Below are 14319 nucleotides of genomic sequence, written 5' to 3'. Positions count from 1 at the left end.
TAAGGTCGACATGGGTTTTTCACTGTTTTTTGATCCGAATGTTGACACAGTCGACATGGACACAGTTGGCAATGAGAATCGGACCCTCGCATCGCTCGCTTCGCTCGCAATGCTTCGGGCACGGTGCCTCGCTGCGCTCGGCACACTATTTTATTCTCCCACCACGCCCTAGTGGATGGTAGGGCATGAAATACCGCCTGTCGGCACATGTCGGCTCAAAAAACAGTGAAAAACCCATGTCGACCTTATGACCAGTCGACCTTCCTCATGTCGACCTTTATGCAAATTCGACCTTAAGTCATGTCGACCTTGGCCCATGTCGACCTTAAGTCAGGTCGACCTTCCTGCCAGTCGACCTAGTGGGGTCGACCTAATGACTGTAGACCTAAGTTCATTCTAATAGATGACCGCATCCCTTTTTTCAGAGTCCTTTATTTCAGCTGAATATATTTGTGGATTTTTCTTTGCATTCCAAACAATTTTCCAGGCAGTTGTGACTGAAATCTTTGTTGGTCTACCTGAACGTAATTTGTTCTCCACAGAATCCCTCATTTTCCACTTCTTAATTAGAGTTTGAACACTGCTAATTGGCATTTTCAATTTCTTGGATATCTTTTTATATACCTTTCCTGTTTTTATACGGTTCAATTACCTTTTTCATGCAGATCCTTTGACAATTCTTTTGCTTTCCCCATGACTCAGAATCCAGACATGTCAGTACAGCACTGGATGAAAGATGCAAGGGTCTTTCAGTAGACGAGAAACTCACTTACCTTTTATACACACACACTGATTACAAACAAACAGATCACAGGTGAGCATGGTTACCTTTTAGTAGCCATTCAAACCCGTTTGTGTCAACTTGTGTACATGTTATCAGGCCAAAGGGTATGTAAACTTTTGATCAGGGTCATTTGGGTAGTTTCTGTTATCATGATTTAAAAAAGTAAACACAGTGGTTTGACTATAAATGGCTTCACCCAACCACTAACCATGAGTGAAAGAAAATTTTGTGAGTTATCATTCATATTCTCTGGCAAATGGCCAGAAAATCACAAATTATGTATGTAAATTTATGAGCACAAGTGTGTGTGTGCCAAACACGTCTGAATCATATGGGTATATTACAGCACAAACTATATAAACAACATTTTTCTATGTCATTGCAGAAACAGTCGGTGTTGACCACCCCAGATCACACACTGAAGTTACAGGGTGCTTCACTCCGATGGGCCACTAAGGAGAAGTCCAGTAAAAAGCATGTCATTGAAGTAAGTACTACAGCGCTTGTTGCCATATATAAAGCTGTATGTGTTCTGATGGCAAAAAGGCCAATACTGTAAGTCAGTCCTACGCCTGATGTTCAGACATGAGTGCTATCTGCCCACAAAACAGCCGTATGTTTTCCTGTTCTTGCTCTATAGCTTTACGTTTGCTCTGTGCCCACATCACAGCTGTCTCTGGGCTTAATTCATAATGTATCCAACTGCCATTTTCTTGGCTATGGACCTGCTAATTTTCACAAGTGAAGCTGCCACCCATGAATGAAAGGAAACTCCCCCCAGAGGAACTCAGTTGCAATTGCATATGCATTCACAGGCTTTAGTCAATACTGGGTGACATCAAGCTTAAAGGTAGCCAAGGCACGCCTGCATTTTCCCAGCCACTCCCAATGGTCCAAGTGGTCAATTACTGTCAATCACTTCTTGGAAGAAATCCTCATTGTGTGTGATATCGCAGCACATGCACAGTCTGCTGATAATCGCCATGTTGCGCAAAAATCGGCCATTGCACACAAACATGAATTCGGCCCTCTGTGCACTGTAGGGACTCATTCTATTGCTTGTTAAACAGCTCTGTGTGCTACTGTATGTTCCCACTGTAGGTTCCTGTTTGTGCCCACGTTATAAACCTGTTTGCATCCAGTACAGTCCTGGTATACAGCAGTGTGCCAGCTGTACAGCATTATGTGTTTCCTGTACCCATTCTATAGCTCTGCATCCTGTGGGTGTGGCATATGTCCTGTCTGCTTTTATTTTTATATGCCCTGTGTGCCAGCAGTACAGCTGCGTGCTTTTGATTTATCAGTGAATACCCTGTGTTCTGTCTGTGTCCTATGCAGCTCTGCATACTGTGCTTGTTATACAGCTTTTTCCCTGCATTCTTTATAACTTTACACCTCTGCCTGCATCCTGTGTAAGCCATACTGCTTGTATCTTGTACCCAGGGGTGGGTTGGGATGGAAAACCAGCCCAGGAAATTTCTAGAAGTAGCCCTTATGGAGGCAGGGGTCTGTTGAAGGAACGGGATCCTTCATAGGTCTCGATTCTGAGTTGGACACAGTTGCAGCTGTCCTTTTCAATAACGTGCCCTGGTGTTAAAAGTTCCCCCCTTACACACCCACATTGCCAGCCTGCCACCTTCTACCCCTTACACATCCACGCTAACCCCCTAACAAACCTACACCACCAGTCTGTCACACTTTACCCTCTCCTGGCCAAATGTGGGCCCGCCCACTGGGGATCTTTCCTGTGGCTTCTATTCCAAATCTGCCCCTTCTTGTACCCACTGTAAAGCTTTTTTTGTGTCCTTTGTTTCCTACGTTGTTCTGTGTGTTATGTGCCCCCTCCACAGCTGTGTATCCTGTGTCCACTATAAAGCTATGCAAAGGCTTAAAGTCTTCCTGGTGGAATTTCTCATCACATCCCCACTGCCGCCAAATAGGTAAACCATAGGCCAGTGCCAGGATTTTTAAGCACCCTTGCAAACTATATGTACCCTACCTCCCATACTTTATAAAGGGAAAATGGTCTCACAAGGAAGGGGCTTAGTCACACAATAGTACACCCAATTCAAATTATACCACACAGTAGCACATTACATTACACTGCATGTAGTGCCCCTGATTCATATAACGCCACATAGTAGTGCCCCTTATTTATGTTATGACACACAGTCGTGCCCCTTATTCCCATTGTAACTCAGTTGGAGGTGAAGCTAGTTCCCCTTACCATTACAGGTGGTGGAACTATGGGCCTGATTCTCGTTCACTTGCAAAAGCAAATTCTCTCTCTAATGGACAAAACCATGTACACTGCAGGTGGGTCAGATGTAACCTGTGCAGAGAGAATTATATTTGGATGGGGTTCAAACTGATATCTATATTGCAGTGTAAAAATAAAGCAGCCAGTATTTACTCTGCACAGAAATGAAATAACTCACCCCTGACTCTGTGTCATATGCTCAGTATCCAGCTCCGACCATGCACTGTACTCACTATATTGTGAATTGTACCCACTATAGAGCTCTGTATGTCCTATAACTTCTATACAGCTGTTTTCTGTGCCTGCTTTACACCCTTGTGCAGTATACCCACTGTACAACTCTTTGTATCCCATGTACCTACTGTACTCTTTGTATCTTATTTGCACACTGTGCAACTCTTTGTATCCTATGTACCCATTTTACAGCTCTGTGCCCAGTGTATTGATTTGTTTGACTTTATGCCCACTTTGTGTGTACCTTGTATACACTGTTGAGTAGTATGTTTGCTTTGTCCTGCACCCATTGTAAAGCCTTTGAGTGTCCTGTGCACAGCTCTGTGTCACACACACCCTGTGCTCGCCTCCACAGTCCTACATGTCAGACCAGTTCTTAGATCTGTGCTGGGAATGTATGTACATAACTTCCTATATATATATATATATGTTGTATCCAGCATACAGTAACTGATTGTTGTAATTCTACAGCTGAAAACCCGAGATGGTGCAGAGTATCTGATTCACCATGACTCCGAGTCCATTACGACAGACTGGTTCACATCAATAAGCAGGTGTATCGGCAAAAATATCCGTGCGGTGAGTACCTCTCCTGCCAGGGTCATTGTGCCCCACTATACTAGCACTTCTGTCAGCTGTGTCAGGGAGCAACAAAAACAGAAGGGAGAAGTTTCATTATGTAAAACCAAGCAAAGGGCCCTATAGTATTCGGGTTTTGTAGATTTTGCACGACTCTTGTTTGTGGCTTGTGCTACAGTATAACTCTTAAGATTTGTTTAAAGTGTATGGCTAGATTTAGTGTTTCCCGGACTGCTAATTGCATACAATTTGCAGTTCCTGCTGAGTGATTAAGTTCGGGTGTATATCCTGAGTTTGTGATTAGCAATTGTGTAGCCAATGTTAAGGCCCCCATACAGTACATAAGGCTGACTTGTCCTAAGGGCAAGTCGGTCCCAATTCTCCTGTGAGCCGCCCAGCAGCTCCCCGGGAGGCTCACATACGATTTGGCATTGATGTGCCATTTTTTACATGCTCAGCACCCGCCCCCGTTCCACTGCTCCTTACCAAACGCTGCCGCTCAGCATCTGCCGTCCAGAGGTCGGACATGCAGAAGGGTGTGTGCCAGTGGTGCGGTACCACTGGAACACACCTCGAAATTGGACCGCATACATCGCGGGTGCTAAAAAGCATCTGTGCCAGTGATGGGTCTGACCCAACAGATTGATCATGCAGCAGGTTCAATCTGTAGGGTCCAACCCGATGCGCACAGGACCACGTATCGGGTCAGATGAGGTGTCAAACAGATACTCAGACATGATTTACAGTATTAATCCTGGTGAAGTGATAAAGTGGAAGGTGAGCCAATCCGCTCAGAACTGTCATGTTACAGGCTGGGTTTGAAAAATGATGGTTGGGGGCTGATTGGCTGCTGTGCTATCACCGGCTACTTCACTAGGCTTCGTAAATCTTTCCCTCTTTTGTTTACATGCCATCTTTTCAAAATATTCAGCTTATGTTCAAAGAGTTAAAACTATCTCCTCATCATTTAACGTTGTTCTTCTAGTCTTCAGAGAACACCTCCGAAAACGAGACCGAGTCACTGCAGGAATTTGGCTCTACAGAGAGGTTAGGAATCAAAGACGAGAAGGAGAAGAAACCGGCAGGTACAGAAATACCGGACATATATATTCCAATAAAAATGGGAGACCTGTTCATCTTCCAGAGAGGTAGGGATCGTTAGGTAGACAACTTTTATGTCGACCACTATTGCTTGACATATGAAATGGTCGACAGGGTCAATATGTGGCCACAAGCATATCACCATGGAAATAGTCAACTTGATTTTTTTTTTGTTAACATTTTTTGGTGTCTACATGGACACTGTATAAGTGTACCATTCCCCTTGCATGGCTCTTTGCGCTCTCAATGCTTCGGGATGGTAAAGTATGAACAATAATTTTTATTTAAAAATTGTGAAAATCTCATGTCTACCGTTTAAACATGTCAACCTTTTTCATGTGTTGGCTTACTGCCTGTCGACCAATAGTGGTTGACATAATGACTGTCTACCTAACAGCATACCTTCCAGAGAGGCTCTACAAGGAATTTACTTGAGGGGACTGTACTTTAATACCTGATTATATAGCTACAAGGGAGAAAAGCATAGAAAGAACCAAGTAAGATTACATTAGTGAAAGCTACCTAGGGATATGAGCAAGCCAATAAAGGAAATTAATATGCGTATGGGCGGTCTTTGGGCCAGATGTACTAAGCTTCAAAAGTGATAAAATGGAGAGTGATAAACAACCAACCAATCAGCTCCTGCCTGACCTTTTTCAAACAGTCTGATATAAAAGGCAGGAGCTGATTGGCTGGCTGTTTATCACTCTACATTTTATCACTTTTAAAGCTTAGTGCATCTGGTTCTTTGTTGTATTACACATTAACTCCTGACTGCAGTGACATTTGGGAAGCTTTATGGCTCATAGCAGAGTTTGTTCTTATGCCATCATCCTCTATATCTATGTATCGCATGTACATGTATGAATCACTCTAATATATATATATATATATATATATATATATGTGTGTGTGTGTGTGTGTGTGTGTGTGTGTGTGTGTGTATATATATATATATATATATATATATATATATATATATATATATATCTCATAACAGGGACATTTTGTTTGCTATTCTTGGAGAAAGATGTGATTTTATCAGCTCTAGCATTAGATGTTTCAAACTTTGGTTAGTACTTTATCTCTCCAATTTATCACCAATCAGCTCCTAATTGTCAATATTGAAGCACAGAAAGGAGATGGCTTTATCTCTCCCTACGCTATCACTCTGTTAAAGATTTAATACATCTCTTCATAATATGAAATCAACAGACAAAACTGCATGATTATGTTTAATAACGGATTATTGATTTGTGGAGTATTTTTTTATCATGCATATAAACAGGACAGAACAATAATAACTCGGACAGTGACCGGAATGTCCGAGCAAAGCTGAGGAAGTTCCTCCAAAGAAGGCCGACAATACAGTCCCTTCGAGACAAGGGTTACATCCGAGGTAAATAAATATTTTTCATGTTACAAGAAACGTCCCACTGTCCTCTTCCTGGACATTGAAATGAGATTTATTTTCCTGCAGACCAAGTCTTTGGGTGTCATCTACATGAGTTATGTGAGAGGGAAAAGAGAAACGTGCCAGAGTTTGTCAGCAAGTCCATTGAAGTGGTGGAGAAAAGAGGTAACACTGTAACATCAGTTGTAATATCGCTAGTTGTCACTGGTTTGTTCTACATGTCTTTACTGGGTAAATATAATGATTCTCACTAGTTGAGTGAGATAGGTGCGTAGCTATAAAGTGAGTAATAGAATAAGTACTGTACACACATGAACAATAAATACAATAGAAAACACTCCCTGTGTTACCATCTGATGGCAGCTGTCCTTAAATAGCCTGTTACTAACACGTAAAGTAAATATGAAACTATAAACAGGAGCAGGCGGCTGATAGGTTAGTGTATGAGGGATAGTAAAATAACTGTGCTCCATAAAGTGTAGATGTGCTTATACCATATAGATAACAATTCAGCCTTATCTGTAATATACAAGGATTCTCTTCAGCATCTTTGGAAACTCCACTGGGCTGGGAGTCGGCCTTAAATGTCCTTGGATACCCTGATTATGAAAAAATCTCCTGTTATGGCAATCAGAAATTGTCCAACACCAAACTCTACGCATTTCACCGCTTTCGACTTCCTCAGGGGGACTTCCACTGAGATAATCATTTATATATCCCTGCTGGAGTATGTCTCAGTGTTGTCATTTTTTTCACAGCTTCAATGAGGTGAAAAATTGATGTCATTTGTTTGAAATTCTCAAAAACACAGGAAAATTCCAGTCAATGGAATACTCCAGAGAGGATGTGTGCGAGGAAATGGGTGATAGCTAAAACAGATAAGGCAGAATTATTATCTGTGTAAAAAAAAATGGATAGTATACCGAAGTAGGCTCTTGACTTGCACTGTATATACCAAGAAAAACCGGTGGATATAAATGATATATGGGTAAGAATTCTATCCCTTCTTACCCTATATTTTTTATATCCAGATCTTCTTAGTATGTACAGCATGTTAATACAGTTTCCTAATGAGTCGTGAGGGCCCAACTCTTCAGTACTACATAGAAACAGCCTCCCTGGAGCTCTCCAATTAAGTCCAAACTTTTTTATCATTTATGGAATTATCTGTTTGGTCGAAGCACCTTTGACCTTTATTAGGCACAATTATTTTTTTAACTTGTATGTAGACTGTCAGATGCCTGCTCCTATTATTGCTTCGGAAACAAGATGATATTAATAATCATTTTATTTATATACTGTAGCACTTTTTCTCAAATAGGACTCACGTTGCTTAACAGATAGAGTGAATGTAATACAGTACAGGACCAATGAAGTACTTTTCAAGGCTACAGAGCTGCTAATGGTAGCAGGTGAAGCTGCTGCCCTGAAATGAAGCGATGCTCATCCGGAGCCATTGCAAAATCATTAGCAATTGCGTACACATTCGCAGCATACTGTATATGCAAGAAACAAAGAACATTGGCGGATGTTGCCCATAGCAACCATTCACATTCTATTATCTTCTAAAAGGAAAAAAATAAATAAGTAGAATCTGATTGGTTGCTATGGGCAACATCTCATATTCAATAGAACGGCCATCTTAGAAAATTTACCCCTGAGAATGGGTGGTGTGGGGGTCCAAAAATCTAGAAACTAAAAGTATAAAAAAGAATAAAAATGATTCGATGTAATCAGGCAATATAACGATAATGTTATAATAATCCAACTGTGTCAATATTGTCGTAGTATCAATTGGTCTTACCACTGGAAGGTTCATTCCCATTAGGAAAAAATAAAAACACATTGTAAACATTTATCTACTGAACACAAAAGGCTGCTTCATTACACCGCATTGCTGCATTACACCGCATTGCTGCATTACACCGCATTGCTGCATTACACCGCATTGCTGCATTACACCGCATTGCTGCATTACACCGCATTGCTGCATTACACTGCATTGCTGCATTACACTGCATTTCTACATAACACCGCATTGCTGCATTACACCGCATTGTCCATGACTGTGTGTATAATATTGTAGATATACAGGAACAATATCATGTGTAGTAGTGAGCACGAGCAGTTATAGGTCATTGCTTTATAGGCTGGCATGGAGATAACTCCTTTATGTGACTATTCTTCCCTTGTGTATTTGGAAATAGGTTTGGATATCGATGGGTTATATCGAATTAGTGGAAACTTGGCAGTCATACAGAAGTTACGGTATAAAGTGGATCATGGTGAGTGAAGCTTTAAGATCTCATATTTATCACCTTCTATATATATTGGCTGACAGTCATAGGAACATGTTTTTTTTTTATAATGGACTAAGGGCCAGATTCAGAAGTGAGCACAAGAGTAGGGCTGCACGCAGTTTGCTGATTATCGGGAATCTGCGGCTGCAAAAGCTCCATCTTGTGCATGTCCTGGCCCACTGCATGGAACATCATGACCAATGTTGGATCTCATCTTGCAACATTGGTCGCAGTGTGGGATCCCAGTCACATGCAGAGGAGATGCCTCCTGCTCGTCTCTCCTAGAAATTGGACAGAAATTCAGTGCTGCCACATTGACCTTTGGTCTATCTCTGAATCAGGATTTTAGTCCCACTGCACGGCCCAATTTGTGATTATAATTTTTTTTTTTTATTATAAATAATTAAACCTATTGAGATCTGAGGGGCGAGCAAAGAGACATATATGGTAATATGCTTAGGAATATGACAGCAGTCTTCAGAGCTAGAGTAAATGGACAGGAGAAACGAGAAAGTGTGGGAAATATATATTGTCAGATACAGGAGACTATTAATAAATCAGAGCAGAGGACAAGTGCACAATCCTATGCTTTCCTTATGCTGGAGACCTAAGCCCCTGCCAGTGTATATACTAAACTAAATATTGCATCATGTGCACCTGAAGTACAGCATAGAAATGTGCTTTTGCTAAGAAGTCTAAATTAGGCCCCTGGTCCTAGTGCATTAAGTAGATGCTATAATCAGGAAATACTCCAAGGACACATTAACATTAACCAATGCCTCACCTGATCCATGCAGAATATACTACATTTACGCTGCTCTGTGTTCTTCTGGCCAAGCCTCAGCTGATACACGGAACAATATGTCGTTCTCACATCTGTCTCACCTATTGCACCTAATTACAAACCATGCTCATAGCATTGTGCCAGTGATTAATTAACATTCACCTTTTCCTTTTTAGATGAAAACTTTAATTTAGATGACGGTCGCTGGGAAGATGTCCATGTCTTCACTGGAGCCCTGAAGCTCTTTTTCCGGGAATTGCCGGAACCCCTCTTCCCCTACAGTTACTTTGACAAGTTTGTGGAAGCAATAAGTATGCCAACGTTCCATAGCGGTCACCATTCTCTGTGTAGAGTTTTTAAATATTTTTAGTTTGGACTGAATGTGTGTTAATGTTTCTGAGAGTTGTATTAGTGTTGCACAGTAAACTGAATATATGCAGCTGTAACAAGTGAAACACAGAAAATAAGTTCATGTAAATGAGCGCTCTATTCTAAAGGATTTATCGCAACCTATTCACTGGAGCTAGATACAATGATAGCCTTTAGTCTGCAATTACTCAATACATTGGGATAAGGTATCCAGACCGATTAAGGGAAGTCTACTTTTAATGTGCACAGAGATTCATATACTAAAAGTGCATGGATTGAAGAGTACACGGCTGTCCCCTGGCTCATACCATAATAGACTGGGGGTGTGAGCAACTGAAGCTAGCCAGCCAAAAGTCCAGAACATAGGTGGGTTTAGCATCGCACCACACAGCTTTGCCTGGTTAGCGGCGTCCAATCAACATGGCAGAGCATCCGCATGACACGCTTGGGATTCTGGGTAATCCTTGCCTGAAGGTCAGTGAAATGTCATTACTGAAATCCAGCCCGAGAGGGGACATATTTCCACTAATTTTGCTTTTACATGAATCAATGTACAAAATGATTCCCAAAAGAAAAAAGCAACCGGTGTCGACCATTTCCATGTCAACCTTTCAAATGTTAACCAAATGACAATGCCAGCCATGTTCATGTCAGTCATATAGAGACGACCGAATGATCCACAACCCCTTGACGGTAAAGGTTGCCTTTTCAAAAATAGTAGTTGTGATCCACCACCAGTTCCTACCACCCTCTATAACTTACTCACCCAGATAGTGTGTGCATTACACATTGATCGTAGCTTAGGTGCACTGCAATTTTCTACATCCGAAAGTATGATGTGTACAAAGCTGTGTGTGTGGGCTGTTTGGTATGGTTGTGGCTTTATGCAAATAGTGAAATCGATAAAACAAATCTTGTTGTGTTGATGTAGCACAGACCTAGTCTAATACAGTATATAATTAATATCCCAATATTATTATTATTATTATTATTACAGTTTATTTATAAAGTGCTACAAGTGGTTCACAGTGCCTTACATGTGGCACATATAAGAACAATACAGGGTACACATAACTAAACCTAACAGTAACTGAGGGGTAGATTTATTATAGTGGCGCTTAACGCCATTAGCGAGGCGAAGCAGGAGGGGAAACCGACAAGATGTATTAACATCTTGCTCACGAAGCGGGGGAGCGCTAACTCCCCCTCCGGCGATGTCTCCTCCTACTGACGCGCTCTCTCTTTCCCCCGGCCGGCTGGACTGGGCATGCGCGGGATCTCGCTACTCACGTGAGATTCCCAGCGCAGCTTAAGCCAGCAGCAGGGACAGCACTGTCCCTGCTATGGGGATAGGGCATCGCCACATGCAGCTGTCGAAGTCGATAGCTGCAGGGGGCGGAACTGTCAGCGATGCCTCCTGCCCCACACCGCCGCATGTTAGACACCCGCACAGCGTGTGTTCCTCCAGGAGGCGGGTGGCATTTACCTGTCCACTAGGCTGTGATTACATGCAGCCTAGCGAACAGGTCTGAATCAGGCCCCCAGTGAGTACTGCTGTGGGGTCTCTTGGCTCTATCACTGGTGGAAAGGATCCCATTGGAAACCTAGAATGTCCATTGCGAAACATTCAGGGAGAGATGTATGAAGCAGTGATAAGGGAGGAGAAGTGATAAAGTGCCTGGTACTTTATCACTGACCAATCAGCTCCTGACTGCTAAGTTACAGGCTGGTTTGAAAAAGGATCTGATTGGCTGGTGATAAAGTACCAGGCACTTTATCACTTCTCTTCCCTTATCACTGCTTCATACATCTAGCCCTGTGTAACCAGATGGCAAAGCTGCCATATTAAAATAAAAACTCTCTTCTACCTGTCAACCAGTAGTTAGGTTTCCAAAATATTTTTACACCTCCTGTAGAAAAAGGTCAATAAATGAGTGGCAGACCTATGCTAACACATACAGTATCATCTTATGGTGCAAATTGTTTACCTAAATTTTACCTTTTTCTTTATGTATAGAAATAAGTGACCAGAACCAGAAGATAAAACGCCTGAAGGAGTTGGTCCTGTCCCTGCCTTCTTCAAATCTAGAGACCATGAGACTGTTATTCAGGCACCTGTGCAGGTGAGTGATCGGTGCGGGAGAGGGAAAGGAACTAACTAGAAATGCAGACAATAAGACTTGGGTGTATAGGAATAGTGTTACAACGTGTTCATTATTATAGACTTTTAACTGCCACTTCAGAGTTTGGCTGGTGCTAGAAGCATGAACGTCACTTACCATGATGACACAGAGTGTGTTTGTGAAAGATGGAAAGGGGTGTGCCCTCATGTGAGGGGCGTGGCTTCACAGGAGGCGTATGGTCTTGTTGCTTGCACCCCCATTTTCAGCACTCCAGAGGTATGAAAGTTGCAGACTGCCCCCAAATACTGTGGTGTGTGCAGTTCCAGCGCCTACACAGCCACAGCCACTTAGCAGTAGCTGGTTTGGTTTTGCCCCTCAGTTGGTTACACCCAGGTGTGTACTGTACCCCCATAGTGAAGCCCCTGGAGCCGATGTCCGTAAATCTGCATCAGCAGACACTGACTTCGGCATTTCCAAAAAGTTTTGTGGAAGGAAACCATCCTCCGCCCCCAAACGCTTAGGGGCACTGAGCATGAGGGAACAGAACCCGTCCTGCACATGCGCAGTTTCCATCCCTTCAGACCTGTATGCTAACCATCAGGTTAGTGTACAAGTCTGAATCCGACCCTCTGTTCCCTTTTGTATGTCGGAGTGGTCACAGAGATTTAATGCCCAACTCAAAAGATGTATTTTAAAAACCGTAATACTAAGAAAGGGTATATTCAATTGATGTCGGATCCATTCCGAAATTCTTTTGACGGAATGAATCCGACATGGTCTATTCAAAGCAGCAGCCAAATCTGGATATCAGATTTTGCCCACTGATTTATACCCACCCAGCTGGCGTGGGGACCAGGTGAGCGCAGCCGTGGGAGGCGGCGGGCGCCGGGACTGGGCCAGGTGAGCAGCTCTCAGCCAGCCCGGCAGCGAGACAGGTGAGCGCGGTGGGAGTGTGCGGGAGGTGGCAGGAAGGTGCGGGAGGCAGCAGATGGGAGGACGGCCCTGTGTAAACTGCGGCTGTTCACCCGGCGCCTTCCTTCATTCTTCAATCTGACATCTTTTCATGTCGGATTGAGATTGCCAGAAACTTAGGCAAAACCTTTCGGTTTTGGCTGTTTCCCTCAAAAGCAGGTGGATCGGCGGCTATTCTGCCAATCCACCTGGTTTTCGGCAAGTGGGAACATTCCAACCTATCGAAAAAAACAGCTAGCGTTCAATAGGTCGGAACCCCTTTGGACCTATTCGTGTCAAACTACCATCTTTTTGGCAAGACTACAGTTTCAACATCAATTGAGTATATGCCATGATGGATACAATTATTAAAAATATGGAATAAAATGATCTTCATGCTATGTATATAAGATGTATGTAAAACATAGATGTTTTTAATGTATGCACACAAGGTGTAAATTAAACATAAATGCATGCAAGGTGTGTATATAAAACATGTAATGTGTGCAAGGTGTATGTGGAACATAAGTACATTGTATCTTTAGAGGTGGGTGCAACCCCAGGATATCTTATTATGGTATGCAATTATACTAAACTAAGGATAAATAAGATATCCAAAATAATTCCGGTTCCAAGCATTTTGGATATGGGAGACTCAAACGTGTTAGAAAACTTGTATTTAATATTTCGTAATAATTATCATTGACGTTACTGTTATTTTATTTTAGTGTTATCGAACATAAAGAATCAAACCGGATGTCTCTACAGAGTATCGCCATTGTGTTTGGACCAACTCTGCTGAAGCCCGAGGTAGAGTCTGGGAGTATTGCCATGTATATGATGTTCCAAAATCAAATTGTGGAACAAATCCTCATCCATTACAAATACATATTTAACAGCAGCTGATCCATTGCTGACGGGACATTTACAGACTGTGACATGAAGGCGCAGGATCGCCCGATGACGTCTTACTATTTAATGTATATACACTGTGCTCTTTATATATGTATAAAATATATCTTGTACCATTGCAGGATTCACTGTACAATACTCTGTTTATGTTCTTATAAATACAGGTTGTCTAATGGAGAATGGGTCTTTTTTTGTTCCTTTCATGCTTCCACTTCAGTAAAAGCTATGTTTATTATTATAAATAGTGATTTCTATTGGATTGATCGCTAAGGGGTCAATCCAAATATCGGAGATAATCATTTCGGAGACAGTTCATATACCATTGCTTGTATTGAAATGCTGCAGCAACAGCACATTGCACCCTTTGTAAAGATAGGATTGACCTTAAGGGCGATATTCAATCCCCCGCCGTTATTTCCGATGGGGGGAATAGCAGTGGGTACCTATTTAATGGCGGTGGATTGTCGAGCATGGCACGTTTTTGCCATTTGGCAAGTGGGACATTGAA

At 42.2% G+C, this 14319-nt stretch overlaps 1 protein-coding gene across 2 annotated transcripts in view; it reads left to right on the top strand.

Moving 5' to 3' along the window:
• The window catches only part of LOC146007785 (rho GTPase-activating protein 27-like), a 90352-nt gene extending 76369 nt beyond the window's left edge, over positions 1 to 13983 (top strand). For both annotated transcript variants that reach the window (XM_083146397.1, XM_083146396.1), the window contains 9 exons: positions 1170 to 1271; positions 3750 to 3857; positions 4843 to 4942; positions 6247 to 6357; positions 6439 to 6537; positions 8580 to 8657; positions 9633 to 9767; positions 11843 to 11948; positions 13628 to 13983. In XM_083146397.1, the coding sequence (XP_083002523.1) occupies positions 1170 to 1271; positions 3750 to 3857; positions 4843 to 4942; positions 6247 to 6357; positions 6439 to 6537; positions 8580 to 8657; positions 9633 to 9767; positions 11843 to 11948; positions 13628 to 13805 (1017 nt within the window). In that variant the 3' untranslated portion in view covers positions 13806 to 13983. The remainder of the gene's footprint in view (positions 1 to 1169; positions 1272 to 3749; positions 3858 to 4842; positions 4943 to 6246; positions 6358 to 6438; positions 6538 to 8579; positions 8658 to 9632; positions 9768 to 11842; positions 11949 to 13627) is intronic.
• The last annotated feature ends 336 nt before the right edge of the window (positions 13984 to 14319 follow it).

This window comes from Crinia signifera, chromosome 6, assembly GCF_055691185.1.
Source record: "Crinia signifera chromosome 6, ASM5569118v1, whole genome shotgun sequence".
Taxonomy (NCBI): domain Eukaryota; kingdom Metazoa; phylum Chordata; class Amphibia; order Anura; family Myobatrachidae; genus Crinia; species Crinia signifera.
The sequence above is the reverse complement of the archived record's forward strand: the minus strand, read 5'-3'. Positions and strand labels throughout refer to the sequence as shown.